At 36.7% G+C, this 12633-nt stretch overlaps 1 protein-coding gene across 1 annotated transcript in view; it reads right to left on the bottom strand.

The window, feature by feature from the left end:
* Nucleotides 1-12633, bottom strand: part of Hpse2 (heparanase 2 (inactive)) — a 663188-nt gene that overhangs the window by 213622 nt on the left and 436933 nt on the right. Inside the window, exon 6 of the mRNA XM_074078564.1 lies at nt 8149-8196. Coding sequence (XP_073934665.1) covers nt 8149-8196 — 48 coding nt within the window. The remainder of the gene's footprint in view (nt 1-8148; nt 8197-12633) is intronic.

Raw genomic sequence — 12633 nt, 5'->3', positions numbered from 1 at the left:
TGTTGAATCACTACCTTACATGATTGGGAAACTGCTTCATTTCCAATAAAGCAGAATAAAATTTGAGCCAGAGTCAGGCCACAAGCACCGGGGAGGCAGAGGACAACCATACCTAAAATTAGAGCACTCTAAACAATGAAACACACACCCCCTTTCCTCAATGTGATGATGCTATCAGATTTATACTTCCAAGCTGGAAGGACAGATAACTCTTCTCTGGAAAGACTGAATTACCCAAAGAAAAGACTAACTGATATGGACAGTTAACAGTCTCCTGGTGATCCAGTGACATCACCCATACAGAAGAATACAGAAGATACTCACTGGTTAAGAAGCAAGGTCCATGAAAGATATCATCCAATCTCTCTCTCTCTCTCTCTCTCTCAGCTTCATGCTAGTTAGGCAAGCACTCTACCATTTGGGACATGCTTCTAGCATGGTTATTTCTGATATAGGGCCTCACATTTTGCCCAAGCCAGTGTGGACCACAATCCTCCAACTTTGTTTCCCACCTATAGCTGTGATGACAGCTGCATGCCACCATGGCCAATGTTTTTCATTCAGATGGGCTCTCATGAACTTTTTTGCCTGGGTTGACCTGGAGCCGTGAACCTCCCAGTCACAGCCTCCCAAGTAGCTAGGATTACAGATGTATTTAGGGGAAAGCCAGAAACTAAGAAAAATAGGGAGAGGAAGAAAAGACTTATAGGAAATGACAGTAATGAAGGGACTATTAAAAAAAAAACCCTACTGGAAAAAGAAAAAAAGGGGCTTAATGGAGAAAAGAAAGGAGAGATGGAAACTAAACAAAAATAAAACTGATATTTGCAGAAAGGAGACAGGAGATACTGCATCTAAAAACAAGGAAAGGAGTCATAAAAAGGATGCTTTGAGTAATAGAAAAGAGCCTTTGGAATAGAAGAAATGTAAATTTCAATAAAATTTAATTTCAACACTAAATTTGGGGAATTTATCAGAATACAGACAGAAAAATAAAAGAAAAAAAATTAGAGTACTATTTAAGGAGTTCCAATTCCTGAGGAATAAAAGTTCCAGAGAGAATACAAAAAATGGAAAGATGAATGTTATTAAAGAAAAAAGTTTTGGAAAAATTTTCTTAAATGGAAGGGCACGTATTTCAGACTGGAAATTCTGTCCACATACCACTAGACAGATCAGAAAGAGAGCCACATAAGGATCACCGGGGACAGGGAGATCTTCAAAGTATAAAGGGAGAAAAAATGACAAAGGAACTGGAAATTCAAAATGCCCTGGAGTTTGCTTTTCTTTTAAATTAATTTTTATTAACATAAATTAATTGCATAAAAGGGCCTTCATTGTGATATTTACAACATAATTTTTCAATAGTTACAAGCAAAACTAGAATGAAAAGGAACACACATGTCAAAATCTGAGGGAAATCGATGTGCATTCAAAATATAAATCAAACTCTTATACAAGGTCTCAACATGCTTAGCTCTCATTTATCTTTTCTCAGGAAGTTCTTGGGAGAAATGCTCCACCACATTGAGGGAGTAAACCTCAAAGAAGGGTCTGGATCCAATAAATAACAAAGTCACAAAGAATCCCAAGGATGATGGTGAAGGGAGCTCCCAGGACAACAGCTGCTCAGGAAGCACAGAGATCAACTGGTCCAGGTGGGAACAAGAGGCATGCCTCCAGGAGAGGATCTCCAAGGAGATGAAACTGATGGTTACTGAGGTGTCTGAACTGAGAGGACAGTTACTACTGTGGTACTCTCCTTGGGGATGAATTAGGGATAGAGTAATAGGAAGCTAAGCAAGTGGAAAAAAAAGAGTCATTAACTCTGTAGGAAACAAAAAGTCATGAAAGAAAGAAAATGTAATCATAGCACACCATATGTCTCTGCTGTAAACCAAATTTACATAGTAATAAAATCGTAAACACTGAATTCTGATCTAACCAATGGTTGAGGCCTAAGATGGAAGATGGAGAAAGGCAAGTAAGAATGTTTGGGTGTGTGAGGGAACAGGAAGGTGTGAGAGCTAAATCATCATCATCCATAGTAGGAAGTTAATACAATTGGGGAAAAAATGAAAGCAAATGGCAGAAGTGACTAAAACTGAGCTGCTTCTGGAATGGGGAAATTGAGGGTAGGAAGAATGAAGCTTGGTAGTGGTGATTTCTTTATCATAAATGCATTTCTTTATCATAAAAGGCATTTTACATGCTTATTACAAAAAATGGAAATTACAGAAAAGTAAAAAGAAAACAGGGTCCCCATACTTCCTACCTAACAGAACTAACTCTAATAATCTATTGATGCCTTTTCTTTGGTTTTGTATTTATGTTCATTTTTGTTGTATAGGTATAATTAATGTATTTTATATTTGGCAAAACCATTTTGCCATTTGTGTTTTTCATAAATACTTTCATAGCAACATATTGTTTTATAATCAATAAGGTTATTTTTAGGTATAACAGCTTAGGCACTTCCCCAAATATATGATTAGGAAAAAGCTCAAACCTAGAGACAAGTGGAAAGAATTATACAGTGGATACTGTATATCTACCACCTAAGTCTAAGACCAGGGTCTTGAGAATGCTAGGCAAGTGCTCTACTACTTGGACCAAGCCCCCAGCTCTTTTTTTTTTAAATTTTGTTTTTTGAGACAGCCTCTTTACCTTTGCCTGTACTGATCTCAAACTTGAAGTCCTCCTGCCTCCTCCTCCTCCTCCTGAGTAGCTGGGATTACTAGCATATGCCATCACTCCCAGTTTTTATAATTAACATTTTTCTGTACTTACTTTATCACACAGCTATCAGTCTATCTATCTATCTCTATCCATTATTTGATCTATTTTATGTTTTGAGGTATTTCAAAGAAAATTTCACTTTGATTATTGGGGGGAGGGACTACTTTTCTCCTGGAGGTGCTAAAGGAGAATTCATTTCTTTGCCTTTTCCAGCTTGTAAAAGCTGCCTGTACTCCTTGATTCATTGTCCCATTCCTCCATCTTCAAATCCAACAATGGCAGGTCAAGTCCTTATAATACATCACTGTAACCTCCCTCTTCTGCTCCCCTATCCACTCTTGTGGTTACATTGGGTCCATCTAGATAATCCAGCAAAACCTCCCTACTTTAGGTCAGCTAACTAGCAACCTTAATTCCCCTTTGCCATATAATGTAACATACTTGCAGGTTCCAGAACTTAGAACAATTTTGGGGGGCATTTGCTGCCTATTGTGGGTGCATACATTTATGATTATTATGGATTGCTGATGGAATGACCCTTCTGTCATGGTGACTAATGCTCTTTACTTTGGATATGTTCCTTTTTGATGTCTACTTTGAGTAATATTAATAGAGCTTCCTTAGTTTTTTATTATTATTGTTTGCGTGGCATATCATCTCAAACTTTTAATTTTTAAATTTTTATTAGTGTAAATTAATTGCACAAAAGGATTTCATTGTGATATTTCTATACCTTCAAACAATGGACTTTGGTTAGATTCACTACTTCTATTACTCTTTCTTAACCCTTTCTCACTTCTCCCCCTTTTAAACAGTTTTTAGTGGGTCTCATTATGCTATTTACATTACCCTTTCTTTTCTCCTTCCTCCTCTCTCTGGTTTTCCCCCAAACAGTCATCCTCTTACAATCATGTCATGTTATTATTATTATTTTAGGTCTAGATTTCACATATGAGTGAAAACATGCAGTATATCTTTCTGAACTTGACTTATCTCGCTCAACATGATGATCTCCAGTTTCTCCTTCAAATGACATAATTTCAACACACATAATTTTAAGATAAACATCCATGTTTATTGCAGCACTATTCATAACAGCAAGCTGTGGAGTCAGCCTGGGTGCCCAACAACTGATGAATGGATAAAGAAAATATGATACATGTACACAATGGGATATTATTCAGCCATAAAAATAATGAAATTTCCATCTTTTTATATTCATTTTATCTGTGTCTTTATATTTAAGGTGTCTCTTGTAGGCAGAATTTAGTTGGTCTTCTACAGCAGCTGCTCTGATAATCCTTGCCTTTTAATTATACTGTTCAGAACTATTACACCTAATGGAATTATTGATATGGCTATTTGATATTGCTATTTGATTTCTATTATTCCCATTTACTTTTATATATTCCATTTAGTTTTTGTCCTTCTAGTCCTTATTTCATTCTTTTTTGAGGTTAATTCACTATTTTTTAGTATTCTATTTTAATACCAATATGACTTTTTAATTATAACTTTTGTCAGTATTTTTAAGTGACACCTCTAGAGATATAATTTTCACCCGTGTCACAATCTTCTTAGAGTAAATATTATACTGTTTCTTGTAAATAAACAAACCTTGTAATAGTATGATTCCATTTACTGCCTTCTCCTTTCCTCAGCTTTTGTGGTGTTCCTGCCATATATTTTTACATCTTTGTAGGTTGTAAACCCCACAATATAATTTACACTTTTGCATTAGAGCTTGTTGTTTTTTAAATTAGAGGAAAAATGTGTTTTATATTTAACCACAAATTAACTATTTCCAATGCTCTTTGTTATTTTTAAAAATCCGTATTTGAGGGCCTTTCTGAACGAAGAACATTCTTTAGCATTTCTTGTAGCACAGATCTACTGGCTTTCATTTATCAAAAGGGTCTTTATTTCATTTTTATTTTTACAGAGTATTTTGTTGACAGACTATTTTTCATCCATAAAAATGAACGAAATTCTATCATTTGCAACAGCATGAATGAGCCTGGAGGACAATATGTTAAGTGACATAAATCAGTCACAGAAAGATAAACACTCATAAAACTCATAAAAGTAGAGAATAGAATAGTGATAACAAAACATATTCATAGTTTCTATTTCACTGCTGATGTTTCTCATACGATCACTCAGTGTGGAGATTCTCACACCTTAACTTTTTGAATATTTAGAGTAGCTTCTTGAAATCTTTGTCAGTTAATTCTCATGTCTGGGTCATCTTATTGCTTATTTTCTTGGACATGGGTCACAGTTTCCTCTTTCTTTACATGTCTATTCATGTTTTCATTGTGTACTTTAAAGTGTGGATGATACAATGTAGAAACAGAAGTGTTGGTTCTGGATCTGGCTGGAGGTTGATGGGATGGCAGGCCATCCTGTCCACGTTGGGGTGTCAGTTCACACTTAGGTAAATCTGTTTGGGTTATGCTTTAGTCCTAGGGAAAATCCTTAGTCCTGGGACATAGATCTCTTTGAGGTTCCATTGAAAAGAACAAGGTGTTTTTCAAGTCCCTCTACAAAGATTCAAATTCCAACCTTTCTCATGCGACAGATAGCAGCTCAAATCTCTATTCAACTTTCTCAGGCTCCCAGCTGTTGCTTTCCACCAGGCCCCTGGAGTCTCCTGTTTGTATTTCAGGAACCACAGATTTGAGGGAAGTTTATATGCATATTTGGTATTTTTCTCTCATAGTTTCTTCTTTCTGAGGTTTCCATATGGAAATTTTAGCTTGATTCCTTCTTAGACCCAAAGCCAATACAATCACGTATTTCTGTTTGAGTTCTAGGTACCTCATGAAGCACAGATTGTTAAGTAATCATATAAAAGTAGTTCTCATCCGTTTTCATTCACTTTGTTAAAGGATTGAATATCTTCCTCCAGAGTTTTATGGTTTTTTTTTTTTTTAAATATGTCCCCAGATTTTATCATTGGTCTCTATAGAGGGTCATTCTGATGCAAGCTACCTCCCACTATACTTGTAATTAGAATTTTATCTTACTAATTCTTGCTGGGTTTTCTACATGGGTTGATGGACAGGATCAATGATTAAATCATATATGTTGGCCCTCAAAATATAGCAAATCTAAGAGCATGAGCTTCCAAATCAAAATAACCTAATCCAATTTCCTTTATATTACATTATTAAGAAATCTTCACCTTCTCCATATTAGAGAAACATGGCATTGGACTCTAATTTCTACTGAGTCCTCCTAGCTAGGATTTCCTGGTTTTTTTCCATGACCATCCAACTCTTGACTGGAAAATATGGTTGGGCAAGATAAATGGTAGGTCCCAGGTGCTACTTGTCCCCAAATGAGTGCTAATCCTGAAACACAACCCTTTCCTGCTTTGGGAGGTATTTTTTGGCATAGTTGCAAATATGTGATATTTATCTAGAGACATGACCAGTGTTTTTAGTAGCCAATAAATAAAATGTATTTACTGAAAATGTATTTCTCCATTGTAAACACTACTATGCTTACTTCATTCCATCTGTGCCAGGACGAGTGCCTGAAGAGAGAAGAAAACTTCGCCGATCTTTCACTGTCAGCTCTGGGAATTGAAGCCATATTCTTGGCCAGTAATTTTCTTACTTTGGTCTCATTACCTCTCTCTACAAATCCTATAAATTCTTCAAGCTTCAGCCTCTATATCACATTATTCAGATAGTCTTTGGTGAGGGTGCTGATAGGATTTCAGTAAAGGGACATTGTCTGGCCAACACAGTAAAAGTTAAGGCAAAAGTCCCTGGAGTGAGAGATACCCAATTTCAAGTACATCTGACACTTTCCTTGTTATCTTTGGATTTTCTACAACTTCCTCCACAGTGTAGGAAAATAAATATAAGAATAGTCTTTGCCTTGCTTGATTGTTGTGAGGATCAGATACAGCAAGGCATATTCAGTTTGAGAATAGTTCCTGGAGGTCATTATTATTATTCTCATTGTTTTTCCTCGATAGGAATTGACTAATACACAATTGCTTAAAAAAGTACTTGGTGAATGGAATAAGTGCTACTTTGGAGACAAAGTAACAAATTGCAAAAACAAGTTGTTAAAAAGTAATTGTAGGTTATTTTAAGTGGTATGACCAAAAAACCCAACAAAACAAAGCCCAAATCACCCAAAAGAGCTAGGAGAAAGAGTAAAATGGGATCTATTTTAGATTAGGATCATCAGAGAAGGTATCACTGAGAGGATAACATGTAATGTGAGACTTAAAAGATGACAAGAAGCCAGACACACACGTAATGGGGAGAACAGCATTTCAGGCTGAAGGAATAGCATGTACAGAGTTACTGAGGCAGAAACACAGCTGAGCCTTCAAAGAGCCAAAAAGCCACCAGTGTGTTGGGACAGAATGAATAAGGATTCTCCCATGATGATTAAAGTTATTGATTGCCAACAAACCAAAAGTCCTTTTGGGATATTTAATAAAGATTTCATCTACTCCCCTTTCTTTCACATCTGTCACAGATCCACAATGGATAGCGTGATCCATTTAAAAAAAGAGATCAGATAGGAGAGTACCGGCAAGGTCAGGGTAGCTGAGAAAGACGGCCATGGTCAAGGCCGGTGTAGTCATAGCTAGAGAGGAAGCACAGATGCTTGAGTTGTGAGCACCACATTGGGTGAGAGATGACAGATGCTGTGGATGGAACTCTTATAGAGAAGAAAGGCAGGATTCCAGTATAAAATCAGTAAGACATTGTGACACAATGCTGGACATCAGGGCAAAAACACCATGAAGAGTCTTAAAGAATACTGAAGTTTACATATTAGATAGTTACCCTTACAAGTCAAGCTACCCTTTGGGTAACAGATCTTTGTCACTGTGAGCTTCTTCCTGGAGTGCTGAGGTTTCTCACCTCTCTTGAGCTTCTTCTTCTTTTTTTTTTTTTAACCTGTTTCATATTAGTGAATCGTTTGGCACTAATTAACACCACAGCTGTTAATATAATGAAGTGTTTCTATTTTCACAAGATATACTGAGCAATTAAAACTAGTTCCTCTCTTGAACAAGGAAATTTATTCCCAAAGGAAAAGCCTCTGGGAAATGGTGGTATGCTTAGCTCTCCATTACTTTTCACTCATGACAGATTAATTTAAAAATGTACATAATACCTGAAATCTCCAAAATGTGTCAATTTTTTATGTTTGTGAGGATTTTTTGTTGTTGTTGTTTTGAAAGTAACAACAAAATTATGGTACTCTGAGACAGCATAGGCCATAAAAACAGCTTTGGAATAAATTTTCAATTCTTTACTTGAAAGTTAAAGTACAGCTTATTAAATATCAGCTATGAACTTGGTGACAACTAATTATCTTTCATTTCATAGCAGCTGACAATAAGTAAGAGCAAAAGTGATGAATACCTACTGTTGCCAGGTAACTGCATCCACCGTGCTCCCTGCCACCTTCATGAATCTGTGAGGAATAGAAAAGATTAAGGTAGTGCAACTTAAAGTAAACCACATCCCCTTGTTAAAATAAGACAAGTAGAGACATAAATATAGTCCATCCCTGAGCAGCTATGCTCTTTTAGAGGATCCACAGCCACAATCATGGAAATCAAGACCCCGATACAGCATTCTACCTACCTCTGTCTTTCTAAGCCCAAGCCTGTGTTTCTCACATTGATCTTCCTGTAATCTAAACTTACCCGTACCATTTCCTATTCTCCAAGGACTCTGTTCTTTGCTAAGAAATAAACAATAACATTTCCCAAGGAGGATACCACAAGAGATGCCTTTGAGAAACTTCAGCCCTCTCTCCTGGAAGAAAGCATGGGAAATCCCAATTTACTTATACAACTTATAAGGTACTATCAAATTTGCTTCAGTGAAGGGATGCTATACCTGTCTGAGCACCACAAAGAGAAATGTATCCACTTCTGGAGCAACTGAGTAGCGCACCAAGTGTTTTCTGACAGGGATACTCAGCTCAAAAGGAAACCAGTCCTGGTTCTGGGAAGCTATGCACACAGACAAGCCTTGTTAGCAATTCCCACTGTCCTGTGTTCCTGGGGTCCCAGGAGAACCAAAGGGCCAGGAGGATGCATCTGGGACTCACAGATGCCAGGGTATCGTAAATCTCCTATCTATGAATAACCAATTATCTGCCAACCTCCTTCCCATCCACGTTTGAGACCATGTGTTGGCATGACTATGATTACTCTTTGAGAAAGTTATCACCCAGTACAAGAAATCAAAAGAAACATCTCAATTCTTTAAGATATTCTTTTTCAGTCCTGAGACTCTGGAGGAAGATCTTTTCTTTAAAGGGAAATAATTTTTAATTGTACTTTATAATAAAGACCTCTTCCACCAGAGAGGGAAATGGAGGGTTTTTTTTTTTTTTTTTTCCTGGAAGGCTCTATCTCTGCTATATCCTAGCATAGCTGTGCTAGAAAGATGAATGGGCAAAGGGGTTGCTGTAAGCCTCCCAAACAGACTCTCTTTGCTGTGATGGTGGAAAAGGACTGAGTTTTTCTGTAGAATAGACCAGACAATACATAAGGCTTGGATACCAGGACTTTTGGTTAGCAACAAACTGAAGTTTATAAAAGAAGAAGAAGAGGAGGGGGCTAGGAAGGGACAGGTCATGCAGAACAAGAGGAGAAGGGAGAGGAAGAAAGGTGCAGCCATCACCACAATGGCCCCGGCTGGACACTTGTCTGCTTGGTTTTGCTTCTCCCCCACCCCGCCACAACCCAGCTGTCTAGGAGGAAGAAAGTGGAAAAAGGAGCATGTAATTGTTCTGATGGGCAGAACCAAAATGCCAGTGTGGGTTGGTGGAATTATAACGTCTACCTAGATAGACATTTTATATATATATATATATATATATATATATATATATATATATATATATATCTCATTTCTTAACTTTGCTTTCTTGGTGACGGGGATGTTACTGATTCCATTGTACAGATTACCAGTTCCCTTACTGGCTAGAGAGTAGCATCTCCAGATACCCTACACAGACAGTCTCTCTGGGTCATGCCACCCCTCCTAGCAGCACTCCTTAGGAAACAGTATACTGCTTTTCATTTCATCTCCCCTCCTTTCCCTAGCCAGAAAAATCTCTTTTGGGTTTGGCAGAATAACTTTACTCTTCTCACTGTTTCTTTCCCTTTGCCTAGGATTTCCATTTTGGAATTAAAAAGTCAGAAATGTTTGTGCACTTTTGGCTTTTCCATCCTGCCATGTGCTACCCTGAGTCAAAAAGCACACAACCAGTACTTGTTGGAATACAGAGAGGGAAAACAGAAAAATACAGAGAGAAGGAAAACAGGTTCCTATTGAAGGTACTATCCCAGCCTCATGTACACACTGAACAGCGAAGACTTGGTGATGCTCTTAGAAGTAGGATGGTCTACAAATAAACAGAAGGAGATGAAATTCTGCACCTTCTCCCCAGGATATTGTAAAGTTTAGAAAAATCAAACAATCATAGCTACAATTTTTAAAAGGAAAATAAAAATTTATATACATGTATGCATATATATATATATATATATATTTACATGGTATTTGCTCCTCCAAAATAATTTCTAAAATCACTAAAATAGGAATGTTTTATGTAAAACTATCTTTATATTCATATAAAAACCATAATGAAAGTAACACTGACATGTATAGAGATTTCTCATTATTACATGTTTTGGCTTCATATCTATATATTTAAATCTACATAAATATATTTACATAATTCTCAAAACTGCACCATTAGGTAGATATTCCTATTTTGCAATGGAGGAGGCTGAGTCTCATGAAGGTTGTGTGACTTGCTCATATTCACAGAGCCAGTGTGGATGAAACCCAAGATTGGATTCCAAATCCTCCCCACTTGCTAGCATCCTAGGCTACCTCCAAGTTGTTTTCACTAAGGCTAAGAAGTACAGTGCAACCCTAGAATGAAAATAAATTCAATTTTTGTCTTGAGAAGACACTACCATATTTACCAGAAAAAGATAAATGGCCTGAGCACCTTCTTTCTAGTTGCCTTCCTCTCACAAAGTTGAACTCTTCAAAGCTTATTCATAAGACAATGTGCTGAATGCAGGTATCAAAAGGTGCCTGACTCAGGGTTCCTGGTGTACGAAAACCACAATGAAACCCAGGAGACAGACATGAAGGCAATTAACTACCAAAGTTCTTGTGTGCTATTCTACTGGCATACTATCTTCTATGTTAGTAAAAGGGATAGAGACTGAGAAAAGTTTCATGTCATACATAACATTGAATCTTACCTCAAGTGGAGTACATGATTTTTTGCTATGACGAGCGGCCCAAAGAACAGTACAAGCAAACCAAGGAAGACTCAAGGGTGAGCTGCATTCTCAGGGTCCAGTATGGCTGGATGTCAGGGAACAGATAAGGGAATTGGCAGGAGGTCAGGCCACCCAGATCTCCAGGAGCTGGCTTGCAATGCTAACAAATCTGGCCTTTATCCCCTAGCAACAAGATGCTAGTTCAGGCCCTGTTTACCTTTGTATGACTAAGAGCCAACCAAATACAATGAAATGTTGCTAGCTTCTCCTTCATGTGTGTTTGTTGGATTTATCCTGTGTTTAAACATAACCAAAAGAGCATCAAGATTAAAGTTTTAGGAAGATTACTCTGCCTAGAGTAAAGAGAAAAGGTACTAGTGTAGATAATCTGGCAGGAGACTTGAGGCTTTGAAATGTGGGTATGGAACAACAACAACAAAAAGACACAGTTGAGAAGCCCTGTTGGTATGCTAGAGAAAGAGAGGACTGTCAACATTTTAACAGCAGCAGTGGTACCGAGGAACATTGATGTTGGTGGGTATAGTCTAATCCACCTGAATATGCCTCAAACAACCAGAAGTAAATAGTCATTGATGATAACAGCTGCATATTCACAAGAAAATTAGGATGAAAAAATCATTAATGCTCTGCTTTTGGCCTATTGGAAACTGGAAACTAGCACTTCATGGTAGTGTAATCTAGAGACCTCATGCATTGGGCAGTTTGCTCTACTATAGATGTTCACTAAGTCCTTAAGTAGCCTTCCATGATTAAAAGCAACATTGCCAAAATGGGAAAATTATAGTTAGTGAAACCTAATGTAAACGATATCGCTCTACACCCGTACCCAATGTCTCTCAAAGAAAACTCATAAAATCTATAATAAAACATGAAATAAGCTCAACCCATAAATATGATATTAGGTACTTTACAGAGAAGTATTTTAAAATAAAATCTGTAAAAATTTAAAAAACCCTACCATGATCCTGGAGAGGAAAAATCAATTATTCTCGCTAAACTAATTTATGGGTTTAATGAAATTATAATGAAAAAAATCCTCACAGATATTTTTGAAACTTTACAAAATTATTCTAATCTTTATCCAGAAGAAGCCAAGAAAATTCAGGAAAACTGAAATAAAGGAGCATTTATTTCTTCTATCATATATTAAAATACACCATAAAGCTATAATGACTAAAACAGTCCTAGCTTAGGAATTAGTAAGGAAATCTGCAGAACAGAATTGATTTTTTAAAAATTATATTTAAGAACTTATTGCATGAAAAGAAACTTAGTATATGGAAAACTGAAGGTTTTGTTTTAAGTGGCACTGTGTGATTTGTTGTCTCTTGGAAAAGAAAGCATATCAGATCTTCACCTGATATCTTATTTTGTATAAGAATCAAGGTCTTAAAATATAGCTTGGTGTCATTACAGTTTTAAAGCTATTTTAATCACAAAAATATTTAATATTTTTTAAAAAATCATATTATTATCCATTGTAACTTTAGTACTATATTGAAGCAGTAGCAAAGTTGATTTACCTAACTTTGAGTACACACCATTATTTAATATGTGTTCACGTGACC

Source organism: Castor canadensis, chromosome 7 (genome assembly GCF_047511655.1).
Source record: "Castor canadensis chromosome 7, mCasCan1.hap1v2, whole genome shotgun sequence".
Taxonomy (NCBI): domain Eukaryota; kingdom Metazoa; phylum Chordata; class Mammalia; order Rodentia; family Castoridae; genus Castor; species Castor canadensis.
Note: the sequence above shows the minus strand (reverse complement) of the source record. Positions and strands in the feature narration are given on the sequence as shown.